This window comes from Coregonus lavaretus (assembly GCF_964263955.1).
Source record: "Coregonus lavaretus genome assembly, chromosome: 18".
Classification (NCBI taxonomy): Eukaryota; Metazoa; Chordata; class Actinopteri; order Salmoniformes; family Salmonidae; genus Coregonus; species Coregonus lavaretus.
In genome coordinates this window covers 40,984,456-41,007,357 of record NC_140005.1, presented here as the reverse complement: position 1 = coordinate 41,007,357, position 22,902 = coordinate 40,984,456, and the positions used below count along the sequence as shown (strand labels likewise).

Below are 22,902 nucleotides of genomic sequence, written 5' to 3'. Positions count from 1 at the left end.
GAGGAACTCTGGAGCTCTGTGAGAGTAACCATCAGGTTCTTGGTCACCTCCCTGACCAAGGCCCTTCTCCCCCGATTGCTCAGTTTGGCCGGGTGGCCAGCTCTAGGAAGAGTCTTGGTGGTTCCAAACATCTTCCATTTAAAAATGATGGAGGCCACTGTGTTCTTGGGGACCTTCAATGCTGCAGACATTTTTTGGTACCCTTCCCCAGATCTGTGTCTCGACACAATCCTGTCTCAAAGCTCTACGGACAATTCATTCAACCTCATGGCTTGGTTTTTGCTCTGACATGCACTGTCAACTGTGGGACCTTATATAGACAGGTGTGTCACTTTCCTAATCATGTCCAGTCAATTGAATCTACCACAGGTGGACTCCAATCAAGTTGTAGAAACATCTCAAGGATGATCAATGGAAACAGGATGCACCTGAGCTCAATTTCGAGTCTCATAGCAAAGGGTCTGAATACTTATGTAAATAAGGTATTTCTGTTTTTTAAAACCTGTTTTCGCTTTGTAATTATGGGGTATTGTGAATAGATTGATGAGGAAACGTTTTTATTTAATCCGTTTTAGAATAAGGCTGTAACGTAACAAAATGTGGAAAAAGTCAAGGGGTTTGAATACTTTCCAAATGCACTGTATCTCTGCAATTTTAGCTCTGAATATTCCAGACCGGTATTTTAAACAATATGACAAATTAACTAAATACTTTTTGTGGGATAGGAAAAAATCCAAGATTAATATGAAGAAAATGTTCTCACCAAGGGATGTAGGAGGGTTGACTTTACCAGATGTTAAATTGTACCATTTATCATTTGAAATGGCTAAATTGGCGAAGCATTGGGGCAAAAGAGATGCTGGCTTGGATTGGATAACAATAGAAAGGGAACCAATAGAAAGGGTACTAGGTTATCCTTTCACCCCTGGTGATACTCTGTCACATAGTCTTACAGGGGAGAGGTCTGGTGATACTCTGTCACATAGTCTTACAGGGGAGAGGTCTGTTGAAACTCCCAACCCAATTTTGTTACACTCAAAAGAGTTGTGGAGAACAGTACACAAGATATGTGGAATCTAAAACAACGATACTCATCATTGTGGCACAATCCTAGGCTACGGATAGGAAAGAAGTCTGTGTACTGGAAACAGTGGCTAATGAAAGGAATTCATACTATAGGTGATCTGTACAATGAAGATGTTTTCATGTCATACTCAGATTTGGTTAAAAAATATTAAGTGGAAATATTTACAATTGAGGGAATGTTTGTTAACCGGCTATCAACAAAATCCAGGAAAGAACCCAATAGCTGAGTATTTGGAATTACCCAAACATAAAGCAGCCTATTTTTACTCAATATTTAGTAATCTGCAGAGTAAAGAAAGTAAAAACCTCAGATACATCAGAAAAGCAGAAATTAATATTTGGTACAGAAACCTTTGTTTGCAATTACAGAGATCATGTGTTTCCTGTAGGTCTTGACCAGGTTTGCACACACTGCAGCAGGGATTTTGGCCCACTCCTCCATACAGACCTTCTCCAGATCCTTCAGGTTTCGGGGCTGTCGCTGGGCAATACGGACTTTCAGCTCCCTCCAAAGATTTTCTATTGGGTTCAGGTCTGGAGACTGGCTAGGCCACTCCAGGACCTTGAGATGTTTCTTACGGAGCCACTCCTTAGTTGCCCTGGCTGTGTGTTTCGGGTCGTTGTCATGCTGGAAGACCCAGCCACGACCCATCTTCAATGCTCTTACTGAGGGAAGGAGGTTGTTGGCCAAGATCTCGCGATACATGGCCCCATCCATCCTCCCCTCAATACAGTGCAGTCGTCCTGTCCCCTTTGCAGAAAAGCATCCCCAAAGAATGATGTTTCCCCCTCCATGCTTCACGGTTAGGATGGTGTTCTTGGGGTTGTACTCATCCTTCTGCTTCCTCCAAACACGGCGAGTGAAGTTTCGACCAAAAAGCTCTATTTTTGTCTCATCAGACCACATGACCTTCTCCCATTCCTCCTCTGGATCATCCAGATGGTCATTGGCAAACTTCAGACGGGCCTGGACATGCGCTGGCTTGAGCAGGGGGACCTTGCGTGCGCTGCAGGATTTTAATCCATGACGGCGTAGTGTGTTACTAATGGTTTTCTTTGAGACTGTGATCCCTCACCTTCCTCATGATCATTGATACCCCACGAGGTGAGATCTTGCATGGAGCCCCAGACCGAGGGTGATTGACCGTCATCTTGAACTTCTTCCATTTTCTAAAAATTGCGCCAACAGTTGTTGCCTTCTCACCAAGCTGCTTGCCTATTGTCCTGTAGCCCATCCCAGCCTTGTGCAGGTCTACAATTTTATCCCTGATGTCCTTACACAGCTCTCTGGTCTTGGCCATTGTGGAGAGGTTGGAGTCTGTTTGTTTGATTGAGTGTGTGGACAGGAGTCTTTTATACAGGTAACGAGTTCAAACAGGTGCAGTTAATACATGTAATGAGTGGAGAACAGGAGGGCTTCTTAAAGAAAAACTAACAGGTCTGTGAGAGCCGGAATTCTTACTGGTTGGTAGGTGATCAAATACTTATGTCATGCAATAAAATGCAAATTAATTACTTAAAAACCATACAATGTGATTTTCTGTATTTTTGTTTTAGATTCCGTCTCTCACAGTTGAAGTGTACCTATGATAAAAATTACAGACCTCTACATGCTTTGTAAGTAGGAAAACCTGCAAAATCGGCAGTGTATCAAGTACTTGTTCTCCCCACTGTATATGTATGTGTATATCAGACCGTATTTACATTTTAGTCATTTAGCAGACGCTCTTATCCAGAGCAACTTACAGTTAGTGAGTACATAAAATGTTTTGTCATACTGGCCCCCCGTGGGAATCGAACACACAACCCTGGCTTTGCAAGCGCCATGCTCTACCAACTGAGCTACACGGGACCTACACGTATACCACTGGTATGACAACAGTTATTTTTACTACTCTAATTCAGTTGGTAACCTTTTTATAATAGCAATAAGGCACCTCAGGGGGTTGTGATATATGGCAAATATACCACGGCTAAGGGCTGTGTCCAGGCACTCCACGTTTTGTCGTGCATAAGAACAGCCCTTAGCCATGGTACAGTATATTGGCATGTACCACACCCCCTTGGGCCTTATTGCTTAATTATACCTTCAGGCTAAAGTGTTACCAAAACCATAATGAACCCATGAAGCAGAAGAGGGATGCTCTTTCCAGTTGCGCTGTATAATTCACACAGAGTCAAAGTGTGATGGTGCATGCATGGTTCACTTACCTGGATGACCACCTCAGTCATGGCCACCATCTTGTTGACAGTAGCGGTGACTCTGTGTGCATGCTCTGAGGGGCGATGACTCTGTGATGTCTCCTGACTGTGACTGTAATGGCGGTGGAGGACGAAGCGTCCGGCCATGTACAGGACGTAGGCAGGGGAGAGCTTGAAGTGGACAGTGGAACTGTTGGTGTAGTTGATGACTGCAGAGAGGAAGGCGTCCTCAGCTGTTATGACAGAGTGACACCAGTAGAGGACAGCAGATTAATACAGGACGATAATGAGACTGATAACAAACTGATTGTGTTATTGCTATGTTATTACAATGTGCTATTACAATGTGCTACTACAGTGCTATTACAATGGTCAAACGTAATTACTTACAATTTTCCCTGAATTTAATACCAACTGGAAGTGCAAGTTGGTCCATGTTGTCCTGAGCTCTGTTAAGACAAGATGTAATAATTTCAGTTGTCTGGCCTATAGTCACTTTAACAATATCTCAAAACCGGAATCATGAAAAAACAACAGTCACAGTTGCCATTTTATTAAGTGCCAAGAGACGCCAGAAAGGTGTGAATTTTTGTCAAACACAGAAGGCAATGTCATGTCAATAAATGTAAATGTTTACCTTTCATTCCATGTTCCATAGTCCTGTTGCTGGTTCTGCTTCCGGACCGTAGGCTTTATAATGCCTCCCCTCGTGGATCTTTCCTGACATTCCATTGTCTCAGGGTTAGAAACAATATCCTTGTTGGTCGATGATTTCTCCACAGCCACAGAAGCTGATATCTGCCTGCAGTGGAGAGAAGAGTATACCTATAACTTGAGAATCAGGGACAGGCAGTGAACTTTTACCAGAGACGGACTTAACATTGAACATTAACTTTTGTGAACCAAAAACATTTTTGTTGTCATGCTTCTCTGTTTGCTAATGAATTAATTGGTGTTAAGGGAAGACCTACCCATTCTCTTTCCTCATAGTGGACCCATTAGGCTTTGCCGAGTGGTTAATAGCATCATCTCCCGTCTTCTTCTTCTCCTTCTTCTTCTCTTTCCTTGACAGTGTCCTCTTGAAGTTCTGGATCATGCCTCCCTTCTTTTTCTCTGGGCTGTTGTCCTGTATTGATTAAGACCACATAATCACACAGAGAGACACAACACTACAGTGGAAATCAAAGCATAAACTCTTGCCAGCTAAATTGCTTGCCTTGCCTTGACACTCAAGCTAAGTCAGGCATGAAAGTAATTTCTAACTGAGCGAATTCTGCTCAATTATAAATACAGTAAACAGTCAGTCACATGTACAATAATGTCCTTCTCCTTCTTGAGTACGAAGCGGCCCTCCTTGTTGTCTGTGTTCCAGTTCAGCTGCACAACCAGAGGCTTCTCACTCAGGTCCAGCTGACGTTCTTCTGCCATGGTTAACAGGGCGGAGAGTGGGAGAATAATATGAACACATTTACCAGATAATACACTCAATCTATTCACAAAGGGGAATTGTTCACGATGCCCTGCCCCCAAGTGTACTCTCTTTCATTCATGTATCCATCTGTCTGTCTGTTTGTCTGTCTGTGTCCGTCCGTCCATTCATTCATTCATCCATCCATCCATCCATCCATCCATCCATCCATCCATCCATCCATCCATCCATCCATCCATCCATCCATCCATCCATCCATCCATCCATCCATCCATCCATCTATCCATCTTACCCTTGTTAGCATTGACCTCAAACAGGAAATAGGGAGTATTCAACATCTTCATGTCCGGTCTGAACTTCTCTGACAGTGTTTCAATAACCTCTCCAGTGGTGGTGGTGCTGGTGATACGCAGGCACTTGGTGGCAACGTTCCCTGCAACATGGTCCTCAAAGTAGAACCGCATCACTCCATGGAACTCTAAATTCTAGAGGGGAAAGAGTGGATGAACAATTGTGGTAAAAACGGAATATCTTCCTTACATGGCTCCTTATGACAGCTGGCAATCTCAGGCATACAGTGAAAAGTTATAATTGTACAATGTTGTTGAAATTAGGTTTATGCTCTTCCACATTTTTTTTTAGAAATGACACCTACTATGGTATTTTAGCCTGAAAGCTCGCGAGATTCGTCTGGATTACCATTTACCCATCATTTCTGTATTAAGTAATCATCAGCTCTACACCGCTACATGCAGGATGGAATTCAATTAGATTAGAAACAGGTGGAGCATATCCATTTGATGTTTCCTAGCAACTGATATCCATATCCCAAGATGTCATCTGAGGTCCACTCCATAGAAATATGGAGATTGTATACAGTCACCTTCAAAGTTATTGTCACCCTTGATAAAGATGAGTAAAAAAGGCTGTATCAAATAAATAATACACACTGCGTACAATGGCCTATTTCTGAGTGTGCAAAGGTGTATTGAAAAGTATTTAATCATAAGAAGTAGAAGATCAGTATTGAGCAGTCTTGATAAGAAACAGAGCTTGACCAGTCCTGATCAGTCAGCACTGGAAGGACATGGATCTTCACACATGCTAATAGCTCTTAACACCTTGTCCATTGTTTAATTCTCATCTCCCAGGTGAGCTCAGCAGTCATTCAATCTACTCCAAACATTTATTTAGTATCACTGCAGTCTTTGGGATTAGTTCATACATTTTAAAAACACCTTAATAAGAACGATAGACTATAAAGTTAATGGAGTCTACAGTGAGGGAAAAAAGTATTTGATCCCCTGCTGATATTGTACGTTTGCCCACTGACAAAGAAATTATCAGTCTATAATTTTAATGGTAGGTTTATTTGAACAGTGAGAGACAATAACAACAACAAAATCCAGAAAAACGCAATTTCAAAAATGTTATAAATTGACTTGCATTTTAATGAGGGAAATAAGTATTTGACCCCCTCTCAATCAGAAAGATTTCTGGCTCCCAGGTGTCTTTTATACAGGTAACGAGCTGAGATTAGGAGCACACTCTTAAAGGGAGTGCTCCTAATCTCAGTTTGTTACCTGTATAAAAGACACCTGTCCACAGAAGCAATCAATCAATCAGATTCCAAACTCTCCACCATGGCCAAGACCAAAGAGCTCTCCAAGGATGTTAGGGACAAGATTGTAGACCTACACAAGGCTGGAATGGGCTACAAGACCATCGCCAAGCAGCTTGGTGAGAAGGTGACAACAGTTGGTGCGATTATTCGCAAATGGAAGAAACACAAAGAACTGTCAATCTCCCTCGGCCTGGGGCTCCATGCAAGATCTCACCTCCTGGAGTTGCAATGATCATGAGAACGGTGAGGAATCAGCCCAGAACTACACGGGAGGATCTTGTCAATGATCTCAAGGCAGCTGGGACCATAGTCACCAAGAAAACAATTGGTAACACACTACGCCGTGAAGGACTGAAATCCTGCAGCGCCCGCAAGGTCCCCCTGCTCAAGAAAGCACAATACAGGCCCGTCTGAAGTTTGCCAATGAACATTTGAATGATTCAGAGGAGAATTGGGTGAAAGTGTTGTGGTCAGATGAGACCAAAATCGAGCTCTTTGGCATCAACTCAACTCGCCGTGTTTGGAGGAGGAGGAATGCTGCCTATGACCCCAAGAACACCATCCCCACGTCAAATATGGAGCTGTAAACATTTTGCTTTGGGGGTGTTTTTCTGCTAAGGGGACAGGACAACTTCACCGCATCAAAGGGACGATGGACGGGGCCATGTACCGTCAAATCCTGGGTGAGAACCTCCTTCCCTCAGCCAGGACATTGAAAATGGGTCGTGGATGGGTACAGTGGGGAAAAAAAGTATTTAGTCAGCCACTAATTGTGCAAGTTCTCCCACTTAAAAAGATGAGAGAGGTCTGTAATTTTCATCATAGGTACACGTCAACTATGACAGACAAATTGAGAGAAGAAAATCCAGAAAATCACATTGTAGGATTTTTAATGAATTTATTTGCAAATTATGGTGGAAAATAAGTATTTGGTCACCTACAAACAAGCAAGATTTCTGGCTCTCACAGACCTGTAACTTCTTCTTTAAGAGGCTCCTCTGTCCTCCACTCGTTACCTGTATTAATGGCACCTGTTTGAACTTGTTATCAGTATAAAAGACACCTGTCCACAACCTCAAACAGTCACACTCCAAACTCCACTATGGCCAAGACCAAAGAGCTGTCAAAGGACACCAGAAACAAAATTGTAGACCTGCACCAGGCTGGGAAGACTGAATCTGCAATAGGTAAGCAGCTTGGTTTGAAGAAATCAACTGTGGGAGCAATTATTAGGAAATGGAAGACATACAAGACCACTGATAATCTCCCTCGATCTGGGGCTCCACGCAAGATCTCACCCCGTGGGGTCAAAATGATCACAAGAACGGTGAGCAAAAATCCCAGAACCACACGGGGGGACCTAGTGAATGACCTGCAGAGAGCTGGGACCAAAGTAACACAGCCTACCATCAGTAACATACTACGCCGCCAGGGACTCAAATCCTGCAGTGCAAGACGTGTCCCCCTGCTTAAGCCAGTACATGTCCAGGTCCGTCTGAAGTTTGCTAGAGTGCATTTGGATGATCCAGAAGAGGATTGGGAGAATGTCATATGGTCAGATGAAACCAAAATAGAACTTTTTGGTAAAAACTCAACTCGTCGTGTTTGGAGGACAAAGAATGCTGAGTTGCATCCAAAGAACACCATACCTACTGTGAAGCATGGGGGTGGAAACATCATGCTTTGGGGCTGTTTTTCTGCAAAGGGACCAGGACGACTGATCCGTGTAAAGGAAAGAATGAATGGGGCCATGTATCGTGAGATTTTGAGTGAAAACCTCCTTCCATCAGCAAGGGCATTGAAGATGAGACGTGGCTGGATCTTTCAGCATGACAATGATCCCAAACACACCACCCGGGCAACAAAGGAGTGGCTTCATAAGAAGCATTTCAAGGTCCTGGAGTGGCCTAGCCAGTCTCCAGATCTCAACCCCATAGAAAATCTTTGGAGGGAGTTGAAAGTCTGTGTTGCCCAGCGACAGCCCCAAAACATCACTGCTCTAGAGGAGATCTGCATGGAGGAATGGGCCAAAATACCAGCAACAGTGTGTGAAAACCTTGTGAAGACTTACAGAAAACGTTTGACCTGTGTCATTGCCAACAAAGGGTATATAACAAAGTATTGAGAAACTTTTGTTATTGACCAAATACTTATTTTCCACCATAATTTGCAAATAAATTCATTAGAAATCCTACAATGTGATTTTCTGGATTTTTTTTTCTCATTTTGTCTGTCATAGTTGACGTGTACCTATGATGAAAATTACAGGCCTCTCTCATCTTTTTAAGTGGGAGAACTTGCACAATTTGTGGCTGATTCCCCCTCAGGAGACTAAAAAGATTTGGCATGGGTCCTCAGATCCTCAAAAAATTCTACAGCTGCACCATCGAAAGCATCCTGACTGGTTGCATCACCGCCTGGTATGGCAACTGCTTGGCCTCTGACCGCAAGGCACTACAGAGGGTAGTGCGTACGGCCCAGTACATCACTGGGGCAAAGCTCCCTGCCATCCAGGACCTCTATACCAGGCGGTGTCAGAGGAAGGCCCTCAAAATTGTCAAAGACTCCAGCCACCCTAGTCATAGACTGTTCTCTCTGCTACCGCACGGCAAGCGGTACCGGAGTGCCAAGTCTAGGTCCAAAAGACTTCTCAACAGCTTCTACCCCCAAGCCATAAGACTCCTGAACAGCTAATCATGGCTACCCGGACTATTTGCACTGCCCCCCCACCCCATCCTTTTTACGCTGCTGCTACTCTGTTAAGTATTTATGCATAGTCACTTTAACTCTACCCACATGTACATATTACCTCAACTACCTCAACTAGCCGGTGCCCCCGCACATTGACTCTGCAACGGTACCCCCCTGTATATATAGCCTCCCTACTGTCACTTTATTTTACTGTATATATAGCCTCCCTACTGTCACTTTATTTTACTTCTGCTCTTTTTTTCTCAACACTTTTTTTGTTGTTGTTTTATTCTTACTTTTTTTGTTTAAAATAAATGCACTGTTGGTTAAGGGCTGTAAGTAAGCATTTCACTGTAATGTCTGCACCTGTTGTATTCGGCGCATGTGACCAATAAAATTTGATTTGATTTGATTTGATTTGACTAAATACTTTTTTCCCCCACTGTATTCCAGCATGACAATGACCCAAAACACATGGCCAAGGCAACAAAGGAGTGGCTCAAGAAGAAGCACATTAAGGTCCTGGAGTGGCCTAGCCAGTCTCCAGACCTTAATCCCATATAAAATCTGTGGAGGCAGCTGAAGTTTCGAGTTGCTAAACGTCAGCCTCGAAACCTTAATGCAGGGTTCTTCAATTCCGGTCCTGGAGGGCCGAAACACTTCTGTTTTTTATTTCTACCTGGTAGTTAATTGCACTCACCTGGTATCCCAGGTCTGAATTAGCCCCTGATTAGAAGGAGAGGATGAAAAACAGAGGTGTTTCGGCCCTCCAGAACCGGAATTGAAGAACCCTGCCTTAATGACTTGGAGAAGATCTGCAAAGAGGAGTGGGACAAAATCCCTCCTGAGATGTGTGCAAACCTGGTGGCCAACTACAAGAAATGTCTGACCTCTGTGATTGCCAACAAGGGTTTTGCCACCAAGTACTAAGTCATGTTTTGCAGAGGGGTCAAATACTTATTTCCCTCATTAAAATGCAAATCAATTTATAACATTTTTGACATGTGTTTTTCTGGATTTTTTTGTTGTTATTCTGTCTCTCACTGTTCAAATAAACCTACCATTAAAATGATAGACTGATCATGTCTTTGTCAGTGGGCAAACGTACAAAATCAGCAGGGGATCAAATACTTTTTTCCCTCACTGTATATTCATATGACTTGTAATGTCATGAATTAAAGATCCAATATCAAACCAAACTTCAATTAAAACTTTATTTGAAGTGCATTTAAAATAGCAACACACTTTTGAGTGCAATAAATATATGAATCAAGAAACATTAAACACAAAGCCCTCATTGATTAAAGGCCAAGCTAAAAAGGCAGGTTGTCAAATGGGATTGAAACACTTCATATATTTCAAAACTCTCTTAATAAGAATAATAGACTATGAAGTTATTGGGGTCTATTCATACGATCTTGTCATGTCTTGAACTCTATTTCGCTTTGGTGATCTTCAACATGGAAAAATATAGTCTAGCAAGCAACTGCAATACACATTTGCATTAAGATTTAAATAACGGATTTTGTTGAATTTATGTAATAAAAATGTGACTAATGACTATCAGGTTTGGTCAAATATGTTAAATTAAGGTACTAGGTTATGTCACCGTTTTTCTAAGTCTGGATCCTGATCAACCCACGTCACTGAATGATATAAAAATGTGACAAATGATATGGGAGGACATACCTTTTTTGTGCATGTTATTGTTTTTACATTTACGTCATTTAGCAGACGCTCTTATCCAGAGCGACTTACAGTTAGTGAATGCATACATGTTTGTTTTTTTCATACTGGCCCCCCATGGGAAACAAACCCACATCGCTGCCGGCCAAACCCTCCCCTACCTTGGACCAATTGTGCACCGCCCATGGGTCTCCCGGTCGCGGCCGGCTGCGACAGAGCCTGGACTCAAACCAGGATCTCTAGTGGCACAGCTAGCACTGCGGTGCAGTGCCTTAGACCACTGCGCCACTCGGGAGAATACAGAGGTGTATTGGGCTCTAAAGAATATTGGAACAATAAAAAATTCAAGTATTTGATGTAAGGTCACCAATCAGATTTTGGTCACAATCTTCTGTTTGGGTTAAGAGTGCAGTGTGCACTCCAACCAGCGGTGGTAGCAATCCGCTAAGTAGGCGTCCATCTGCCTAAAATACCAGAGGAAAGAATCCAGTACTTTGAGATTTTTTGTTGTTGTCATTTAGCAGACGCGCTTATCCAGAGCAATTAGGGTTAAGTGCCTTGCTCAAGGGCACATCTACAGATTTTTCACCTAGACAGCTCAGGGATTAGAACCAGCAACCTTTCAGTTATTTGCACTACGCGCTTAACAACTAAGCTACCTTTCTAGTGGAGAAATATCCAAATGTCTGTGTTTGTAGCTAGCACTTTCAGCCAGAGGATTTCAAAACTGACCTGAAGTCTCAACTGGTGAGGTTGCCAGGTCGTCAAAAGTTGAAAAGTTAAACTATTCCATCGATTTTCCCCCTCACTTCAAAGAGGAAGGCATCCGATCAGCTAACTTAGCTAACTAGCTAGCGATCTTCATTTTTTGATCTAAACCAAAATCTACCTATCTAGCTTTCATAATACGCTGGCTAGACATTCTAAAGCAAATCAATGTAATTAGCCAGCTGCTATCTGGCGATGAGATATGTAACTTGAAGTGTAAATTGCAGAAAAACAGAGTAATTAGTAAGGAAGGGATGGCATGGGCGACTGATTGGTGTCTGTTGGTGGTGGGTATTGTGTGTGAAGGTTGTTAGGCTGCATGATCTATTGACATGAGGGGGATGGGTGGATATAGTATCTTGTTTGAGTGTGTAGCTCAGTTAGTAGAGCATGGCGCTTCCAACGCTAGGGTTGTGGGTTCGTTTCCCACGGAGGCCAGTATGAAAAATGTATGCACTCACTAACTTTAAGTCGCTCTGGATAAGAGTGTCTGCTAAATGACTAAAATGTAAATGTATTGATTGGACAAATAAGTAAAATGTTGGCTAATCACTGTCTAGTATGTGTCCTACAGACTAATACTGCTGTGGACAAATCTTGCTATCCTGGAGCATAATGAGAATGTGGGATGCAAACAAGCCAGGACAGCCAAAGTTATTTATGAAAGCAAAATCCCCTCTTGAGAAAACAACATCACCAATACACAAGCCAAGTGCTCCTCATACTTTTCACACCCTTGCAGTCAGTTCTTTGTTATGGGGGAGAGGGGCTGTTAGTATACTCTTTGAGCCTATTCACTCTATAGTTGGCAGTGCTTGTCTACTTAACAGCACAACTGTAGGTGCTCATATACAACAATACACGACTAGACTGTTTACAAGTCAAGCGCCCCTCAAACTTTTCACACCTTTGCTAACAGTCGATCTCAATGCCCCATAATTTACTCTGAGTGTAACAAAACGCATACCAGTCTACTGTACCCTTTTTTGTTTACAGATTAACATGGTTTCTTCTATGTTTTACACATCCTCATGATCAGTCTTCATGTGTTTCCAGGAGACTTGCAGTACAAAGAGTACTTTAACCCAACACATAGCGACCTACACATTAAGGACTTGGTATAGAAAAGCATGGGGACTCGCTCTTCCGAAGGAAGGGGGTAATGTAGCGAACTTAACCCAACACCTAGTGTCCTCATCAAGAGGTTTGGACCTCTTAGCTTAACGGTTCAGTTGTTGGCTTGACAGTCGCTGGACCTGGGTTTGAGTACCGGTCGGATGTTCGGAATCACTTTGATACAAGGGGAGATTGTTGTTATGGAACCTTTCACATCTCTTGAGAGTCATCAACTTCTTTGTATCCAACATACAGTACATTCAAAAAGTATTCAGATCCCTTGACCTTTTCCACATTATGTTACGTTACAGCCTTATTAAAAAATGGATTCAATACATGTTTTTCCTCATCAATCTGCACACACAATACCCCATAATGACAAAGCGAAAATGGGTTTTTAGAAATTTTTGCAAATGTATTAAAAATAAAAAACTGAAAGACATTTACATAAGTATTCAAACCCAATGCTATGAGACTCGAAATTGAGCTCAGGTGCATCCTGTTTCCATTGATCATCCTTGAGATGATTTTACAACTTGATTGGAGTCCACCTGTGGTCAATTCAATTGATTGGACATGATTTGGAAAGGCACACACCTGTCTATATAAGGTCCCACAGTTGACAGTGCATGTCAGAGCAAAAACCAAGTCATGAGGTTGAAGGAATTGTCCGTAGAGCTTCGAGACAGGATTGTGTCGAGGCACAGATCTGGAGAAGGGTACCAAAAAATGTCTGCAGCATTGAAGGTCCCCAAGAACACAGTGGCCTCCATCATTCTTAAATGGAAGAAGTTTGTAACCACCAAGACTCTTCCTAGAGCTGGCCACCCGGCCAAACTGAGCAATCGGGGGAGAAGGGCCTTGGTCAGGGAGGTAACCAAGAACCCGATGTTCACTCTCACAGAGCTCCAGAGTTCCTCTGTGGAGATGGGAGAACCTTCCAGAAGGACAGCCATCTCTGCAGCACTCCACCAATCAGGCCTTTATGGTAGAGTGACCAGACGGAAGCCACTCCTCAGTAAAAGGCAGTCAGTGACAGCCCACTTGGAGTTTGCCAAAAGGCACCTAAAACACTCTCAGACCATGAGAAACAAGATTCTCTGGTCTGATGAAACCAAGATTGAACTCTTTGTGCTGAATGCCAAGAGTCACGTCTGGAGGAAACCTGGCACCATCCCTATGCTGAAGCATGGTGGTGGCAGCATAATGCTGTGGGGATGTTTTTCAGCGGCAGGGACTGGGAGACTAGTCATGATCAAGAGAAAGATGAACGGAGCAAGGTACAGAGAGATCCTTGATGAAAACCTGCTCCAAAGCACTCAGGACCTCAGACTGCGGTGAAGGTTCACCTTCCAACAGGACAACGACCCTAAGCACACAGCCAAGACAAAGCAGGAGTGGCTTGGGGACAAGTCTCTGAATGTCCTTGAGAGGCCCAGCCAGTGCCCGGACTTGAACCCGATCGAACCTCTCTGGAGAGACCTGAAAATAGCTGTGCAGCGATGCTCCCCATACAACTTGACAGAGCTTGAGAGGATCTGCAGAGAAGAATGGGAGAAACTCTCCAAATACAGGTGTGCGAAGCTTGTAGCGTCAAACCCAAGAATACTCGAGGCTGTAATTGCTGCCAAAGGTGCTTTAACAAAGTACTGAGTAAAGGGTCTGAATACTTATGTAAATGTGATATTTTTAATTTTTAATAAATTAGCCAGTTTTTGCTTTGTCATTACGGGGTGTTGTGTGTATATTGATGAGGGGAAAAAAACTGTCAAGGGGTCTGAATACTTTCAGAATGCACTGTACTGTCCATCGTGTGAGGGACAAATTGCTCGAATGGCCCCAACAACACACGCAGACAATGGGATTCTGTGTCCTCTGCCTAGCTTCTCCCCACGTAGAACAAACTCTGCCAAGCGGTATTGTCTGTAAGACAATGACAAAAACGCTATTAGACTTTCATGGGCAATCGTTGTGTCCTGTCTGTATTAGTACAGTAGCAGCACAATTAAGAATATGAGACATCGCACAGACACGTTAGCTAGCTAGCTAGCTACAACATACAGGTATAGGTACTCAAGACTATTAGTAATATGAGTCATAAAGCCAAAGTCATTCCTTTACTCTTCGTCATCATCACTTTTTAAACTCTGCATCGTTGGGAAAGGCTTGTAAGCAAGAATTTCACGGTAAAGTCTACACCAGTTGTATTCGGTGCATGTGACATACAATTTAATTTGGTAGGCTACAGTACATTTTGGGTATAGCAAACAAAGCTAACTAGCTAAACCTGGCTAGCTTGGCTTGTAGTAGTACTAGCAAGTCCCGTTATGGCCGACTCTGTCACAAAATTTTACTGTACTAAACAACACTGCCTTGTGTAAAAAGAGAGCTTATATTGCTAGCTATCGACAGCAAAAGCACTTCCTCGTTTGTAATTTTCCCTCCTGGTCCATCTGGACTAGGCTTCTGCCGCCAGTTAATCTTGGAGGTTCTGAAGAACGTCTACAGCACCCCTCTATCCAAATGTGCATTGAAACTTTGATGGTCTGTCACACACACACAATCCATGGTGTTTGCAATGACCCTCTCCAGTAAGAACTGTCCGCAATCTAATTTGTTGTAGCACAGACATTCCTCTTCTGTCGGCATGGCTGGACAGCACCTGCATAGGCACCACCAGTCGGAGTCTGACCGTGGCACCCCAGGATCAGGAGCAATGGCGGCAGCTGCCTAAACCAGATGGACCAGGGGGGCAAGTGACACAATTCTTGTTCAGTCTCACAATTCTTGTTCTCGCTGTCTCAACTTCTCTTTAGTGTATTCTGTCTCAAATTAATAGGGCTGTATGTCCCTAGGTAAAATAACATCAAAAAAATGTTTTGTCGTCCAGCTCTTCTTGGAAAGAGGAATCATCAGAAGCATCCATTGTAATTATTTAGCAATCTCGGATAGACAGCGCACGGTAACATAGCTCCCGTGTACCGCCCCCATTTTGAAAAGCTCGCTTTCGAGTGTGGGAACATAATTGGACAAGGAAGTAGGGCTCCCATCAGGATGTAGTCTTTACAAATAAAGGGAAAATGAGTCAGCCTAGATATCCTGCAATGTTGTGGCAGATAAAAACAAGTCCAATGGCTCTGTTGAACAAGGACAACCATATCTACTCGCTGCTAGCGTGATCGCGCAATCGGTGAAACACAAAGCCCAATGTTTTTACAAAACATGACTCCATTAATGTTTTGATCTTTCAGCAGGCTCAATCAACCGATGATGTCATTTGAACTCTCCCGGGGCAAAAAATAAATAATTACCACTATGGTGCACAATTATGTCTGAAACACATATCACTCATCATTATGTAGTCCCCTGTAGCTCAGTTGGTAGAGCATGGCGCTTGCAACGCCAGGGTTGTGGGTTCGTTTCCCAAGGGGGGCCAGTATGAAAATGTATGCACTCACTAACTGTAAGTTGCTCTGGATAAGAGTGTCTGCTGAAATGACTAAAATGTAAAAAAAAAAAAAAAAAAAAAAAGTAGGGAGACTGGAAAGACACCTGAAATAGTGTCTAGCTGTGAAGTTTCCCTTTAATATTGGATTCCAATTGCCATTATCGCCAAATCAAGACATGGGAATGGTTACAGAAATGGTACCGCAACACTCCGCAACCAGGTATAAAGCAGTCTTAGCTATAATATTATTAATGTCTATCTAGAGAACACAGGCACTGCTCCCTCTGGTAGCTAGCTAGCTACTAGAGTTAGCTGGCTAGCTAGCTAGGATAATGTTATTGCTGTAACAACTAACAGACAATAGCTAACTGCATTCAAAGTTAGTAACTAGCTAGCTACGAGCATTATTTGACTGTAATAAACTGGGATTTTTTAAAGAAATTGCAGGTTAGCTAGCCGTTTTGGCAAGTTAGCTAGTTAGCTAGCTAGTTAGCTAGCAATCTAGCTTGCAAGCTAGTTCGTTTTTGCTAGCAAAGATGCTAGGACTAACATTAGATAGCTAGGCTAGCAGTACCATAAAGCCAGTAGATAAGTGGCTATTGAATGTTATTTCTTTTTTATATTGAGGCAATCCTCAGGGCACTCCAATTAGGATGACATTACCCCATACATAGACGAGATCTACTTTTAGCGCCTATTAATGAAGGTATATTCTTCCCGGGGGACTTTTGTTAAGAGTCCTGACGCTTGGTCTGAACGTGTACACACATAGCTTGCGGTACAGTTTTGGAAACATAAGGAACGTATCTTTCATATCAGCGAGAATTAATTTCCTAAAAACAAAAGGTTAAATTACTACACACCTTTATAGGGTTAGGGTTAGTGTTATCTATGTAGCATGCGCCGAACACCTGTGTGTAACTTAAAAATACTGTCGGCTGCAACTGTGTTAAAGCCGGTTAAAACAGTGTGCGTTAAGTGTATATTTTGTGAAATTATTTTGATGTGAAATTAAAGTAAAGGGCTTTATGTTTCTACAACCATATCGTAATTGAGAATCGATTTACGTTTAGATGGAGTATTTGGCTGTTTTGGCTGCCAGAGCCAGTCTACCTCTAAAAATAAAATAAGGTCCTTGGACCTTAAGGAGTGACGGTAGGCTCGCCTACACTCCTTAAGAGTACATTCTTGGGCTAGGATGTCATGAGACTACCACCAATTCTACATGTGTTGGCTGAGCAATTCCCAGCTGAATCAGATACCAGAGTACAACATGGTCTGTGGATGATACGATGAGCTGCTACAGATCTCAACAACAACACCAGAGCCACTGCACCGGCATGAACAAGATGGATGAATGAGCTATCCATGAATTAAAAATGTTTGTTTGTCCAACAGCTTTTAGACTATATGGTAATGTCCTATGAGTTATATGTATTATAAACGAATATTCAAATTCTGTTATTGTGATAATGATGCAGTTGAATGCCAAAAACAATGGAGATTGGAGTAAGAGAGACTTAAAAGGTGAGTTATTCCCATTAAGACTTGGACAGACCAGTTCCACATCCTAAAATATTCACAAGGATTTTGATGCATATTATTTCTGTCAAGCCATTTTTCACATACATTATCACAATTGTAATGTGTGTCACAGTTCTCAAAATAAATAGTAATTATTAAAGTGATTGGTACTCACATGCAGCACATAAGCAATAGACTGGCAGTAGGGAGTATATGAAATGTAAATGGTTTAAGTTGTGTGATTTTATTAAAACCAGTTGACTTTCATTGCTTATACACCACACTCAGTTTATCTTCTCAAAAAGCTAAGGTGGCATGCCAGAGACAGGTTAGTTTATACATGTGAACCAATCCATACAGTTTTAAATGCAGTACCGTTTTTTTTAGAACATTTGAGACTTACAATAAAGGGAGCGGGTCTGTAACAATGGTGAGGTGTGAGTGTCAGGATAATTATGTCTCAGGCTGGACATATTGGCAGTCGGGATCTTTAGTCTCCACCGAGTGTTGTTAATTAGACACATGCCAATAGGCTCTTTGGAAGGGTTGCCAGAAAAAATACTTTATTGAGAGCAACAAACAAATGTAAACGCCTGGAGCTTGCTAAACGGCATTGGCAGTTGGATTGGAACCAAGTGCTATGATCATAAGAGACGAAAATAGAGGTCTTTGGCCACGCACAACAGAGGTGGGTTTGGCGTCGAAATAAGGATGCATATGAGGAAAGAACCTCATACCTACTGAAAAATATGGTGGTGGATATTTGATGTTATGGGGTTGTTTGTAAGTCGCTCTGGATAAGAGCGTCTGCTAAATGACGTAAATGTAAATGTAATGTTTTGCTTCCACTGGTCCTGGGGCCCTTGTTAAGATCAACAGCATCATGAACTCTTCATTTTAATTTTTTTATTTAACCTTTATTTAACTAGGCAAGTCAGTTAAGAACAAATTATTATTTACAATGACAGCCTACACCAAGTACCTGAACATTTTAGCCAAAAATCTGTTTCCCTCCTGAAACTTTGCATCTTGTGGATCTTCCAGAAAAACAATGACCCAAGCGCACATCAAATTCCACAAAGAAATGGTTAATTGAACACAAAAACAACATTTTGCAATGGCTATCTCCCCATTAAAAACCTGTGGTTTGAATTGAAGAGGGCAGTCCATAAGGGCAGATGAAGGATATCAAGGATCTGGAAAGATTCTGTATTGCAGAATGATCTAAGATCCTTCCCAATGTGTTCTCCAACTCATAAAACATTTTAGAAAAAGGCTCAGTGCCGTTAATCTCGCAAGGTGAGGTTTTGAAATGTGTTGAAAACATGGGTGTCAATAATTTTTACCGCTACCTTTTTGAGAAAAAAAGTATTACTTATTAAACTAAATCTCTTTATCTGATCAATCGTATTAGTATAAAATAATATAATTTCCCCTTTTTTTTAGCTCAGTATTTGAATTATTTAGTAATTTTTATCCCTTTATCAAGGGAGTCAATAATTTCGTACCCCACTGTAGATTCTATTGATTCTATTTCTGAGGTCCACTCACCTTGCATGGCAGACTGATCTCAAACAGGTCCAGTCGGTTGTTGTTCCAATGTTGGATGATGTCAGCTAATCTCTGCCACTCTTCCTTCCCCGCCATGTCCAGTCAACCGAGTAAATACTAAAGTAACAGTCTTATATCTTCAAAATGATCCTTGTTTTTGGTCACAATCTTCAGCCAGTGTACTATTCTGCATAACCTATAGCAATGACAGGAGTGCTCTGAATGCCTATACATAATAATGTCTTCAGCGGTCCCTGGGATCCCACCCCTGTTAGTGACAGGTCATCACACCCTTGTTATGTGTGGCAGTGACAGCAATAGACTGGCCTCTTAATCAAATTATCATACTGTATCTGCAACCCAGATGACTTGATTCCATAATAATACATATTGCATTTCCTGGGTAAAGTATTATAGCATAAAAACATCAACAATAACAGCAACATCACCCAAGTATATGGGCCCATAACTATCGTTTTTACTGTAAAGGTGGGTGGTGTCCTAGTTAATTTCATAGTCAACTAGTTTGGGTATTCTGGTATGGGGTGTAGGCCTATAAAAAGTGGAAAGACCCTTACACCCCTGTGGTTTCTGGTAAGCCCCTGTACAAGCCTTAACATCAAAGTGTTTGATGCAGATACTGTGCTCAAGCGGCTGACATCTGGTGCAGTGTACAGAGTTAAATCATTGAGATGAATCATGAAGATACTGTAGTTGCATGATTTATAGGCTATGGGTTTACCCTGAACCCTAAAACTCTGCCCCAGCTTGCTACAGTATGTATGAGTGCATTCGACCCTCCTTTAATGGGGTCCAGGAAGTGATTACGCTTGAGTGGATTCCACTTCTCATGCATATCTGTGATTTCCACCAGAATGTATGTTTACAGGTCTTCAATCCAGCCCATTCAACCAGATCATTAATCTAGGGCAGCTTTTGTTACTGCTCTTGACGCTTCCAGGAGCAACTCACAATGGAACAAAGACCCTAATATACATGAACAACCAATTACATTTTCTTTAAAAAAACAATAAATGCTTTTGTCGTCTGGATGTTGAAAATGCTATTGTATTCCATCATTCCATCAGTAGTATTTTTCAAATAGTTTTACAGTACAAAATTACTTTCAATATCATGTTTATTGTCATTATAAAATAGGGAGCATTAAACAAACAATTCTTATGGTATGAAACAAATATTTCATGATGTTATAATCGTTGTTTGAAAGACAAAAGTGTTTATTTTTTGCTCCTCTCTTCTCTTCCTAGTCTACATGTCAATTCTGCCTCCCAAGACTCACTGAGTAACAGATAGCAATACGTACGTCTATAAATTAGTGTAATACTGTGTGAAATGTACAAACATGTATTAAATAGTTTACATGATGTAGTCCTTTCTGTTGGAGTCTTTTCCTTTCAAGTGTTTTCCTTTTGAGTTTTGTTTGTATCTCCTCCTGGTAACACAAAATGGTCATATTAAGCGACTAATCACAGTAAAATTGCCATGAAATATTAATAATTAGAAAATGTTAATTTAGATGCTCAATACTGCATTTATTGCTAAAATAAATAAAGAACAAATACAAAACTAAAGCTAAATAAGTAGAAATACAACTGTAAAGTACCATAGAGAAAGAGTGGCAGTTCCTGCCAGATACTGGCCAGTCTGTAGAGCAGGAAAGGGGAAACTATAGCTCACATGTTACTGCCTGAAGAGCACACAGACACGCCCAGGTCCATGTCAAATACAACTGTAAAGTACCATAGAGAAAGAGTGGCAGTTCCTGCCAGATACTGGCCAGTCTGTAGAGCAGGAAAGGGGAAACTATAGCTCACATGTTACTGCCTGAAGAGCACACAGACACGCCCAGGTCCATGTCAAATACAACTGTAAAGTACCATAGAGAAAGAGGGGCAGTTCCTGCCAGATACTGGCCAGTCTGTAGAGCAGGAAAGGGGAAACTATAGCTCACATGTTACTGCCTGAAGAGCACACAGACACACCCAGGTCCATGTCAAATACAACTGGATATTAGTCTTGATATACAGTACACTACATCATATCGATATGACATGTTTTGTTTGTTTACACGATGTATGCAGTATAGTACCTTATTATTGTATGTTACTGTGTGTATTACTACCAGTATGTAATCCAGGTTGTGAAAACATTAGAATTGAGCAGCATTAATGAGTTTGATTTTATTATTACCTGAGAGGTGTTGGATACAGCTCAGAGTTGGCAAAGTTCAGTCTCGATTCCAATGGCAACAGATAGACTCCCAATGATCACTATGGCTTTCTTCAGCCACACATAGTCTGTAGGAAGATGAAAAGGAAAGGTCGAATAGATTAAACTACGTAACATATTTTAACGGCCAAATTAAGCAGAATGGTCACCCCAAGTTCTTGACATGGACCTGGGTGTGTCTGTGTGCTCTTCAGGCTTTAATTAATAATTAATATTAAAAGTTCTTTATGATGGGATTGTCTCCTGTAATCCCCAGGCGTGGAACCAGCCCTTGAAAAACAACAGTGCTCGTGAACCTTAGAGAGAGAGCAGGGGAAAGTAAATTTGGAATGTTGCCCATGATAGAGACATGGTGATGTTTTGGAATTGATCTGAGGACTTTGTGTACTGGTGCAGTCTTTTTATGCATGCGCCACAGCACAGCATGCCACACTTACCTGGGTCAAAATCAGTGAGAAAATGGCACAAAATAATTACAATTATTTTTCCCTAGGTGATTTTGACCCAGGCGAGTGCAGCATGCTGTATGTAGCCTTCTTACACCTAATTGGCACATCAATCGTAATTTTACATTTATAAAACAGTATTTGAGTAGAAGCGTGAACATTGTGCACATTCCATTTCTAATTTGTTTGCCGCACTAATGAATACATGCCAGAGCCATTGGTCTGTCTGTCCAAGCAGCACCCAGTTGGCATGTCTCTTACCAGGCGTAGATCAGGATCAGGGTGTTCCTCCTCATGTTGGGTGTTTCTCCTCAATGATGGATGACTTATCTCTGCCTCCTGCTTCTCAAGGTCGCTGGGCCAGACGGAATACCAGGGTGCGTTCTCAAAGCATGTGCAGACCTGCTGGCAAGTGTCTTCACTGACATTTTCAATCTCTCCTTGTCCCAGTCTGTAATCCCAACATGTTTCAAGCTGACCACCATTGTCCCTGTTCCCAATATCTCCAAGGTAACCTGCCTAAATGACTATCGCCCTGTAGCACTCACATCTGTAATTATGAAGTGCTTTGAAGGGCTGGTCATGACACACATCAACACCATCACACCATCATCCCAGAAACCCTGGACCCACTCCAATTTGCATACCTCCCCAACAGATCCACAGATGACGCTGTCTCAATTGTACTTCAGACTTCCCTCTCCCACCTGGACAAGGGGGGAAATAATTATGTGAGAATGCTGTTCATAGACTACAGCTCAGCGTTCAACACCATAGTCCCCTCCAAACTCATCACCAAGCTGGGGACCCTGGGACTGAACACCTCCCTCTGCAACTGGATCCTGGACAGGTTGAATAAAGAGAAAACAAAATAAATCCATAAATGTATCATATCTACACTGAGTGTACAAAACATCTTTCCATGACAGACTGACCAGGTGAAAGCTATGATCCCTTATTGATGTCACCTGTTAAATCCACTTCAATCAGTTTAGATGAAGGGGAGGAGACAGGTTAAAGAAGGATTTTTAACCTTGGCCTACAATGGTCGCGCCCCCGCGGAAATCTAATTAGCGTAATA

The 22,902-nt window shown here is 42.0% G+C and overlaps 1 protein-coding gene across 1 annotated transcript in view; it reads right to left on the bottom strand.

The window, feature by feature from the left end:
• LOC311145502 (afadin-like) overlaps positions 1–19,221 on the bottom strand; it is a gene marked incomplete at both ends in the record, with an annotated part of 47,957 nt that extends 28,736 nt beyond the window's left edge. Inside the window, 7 exons of the mRNA XM_084181756.1 lie at positions 3,298–3,521; positions 3,679–3,737; positions 3,926–4,090; positions 4,260–4,414; positions 4,597–4,709; positions 5,010–5,202; positions 19,126–19,221. Coding sequence (XP_084037882.1) covers positions 3,298–3,521; positions 3,679–3,737; positions 3,926–4,090; positions 4,260–4,414; positions 4,597–4,709; positions 5,010–5,202; positions 19,126–19,221 — 1,005 coding nt within the window. The remainder of the gene's footprint in view (positions 1–3,297; positions 3,522–3,678; positions 3,738–3,925; positions 4,091–4,259; positions 4,415–4,596; positions 4,710–5,009; positions 5,203–19,125) is intronic.
• Positions 19,222–22,902: the final 3,681 nt, after the last annotated feature.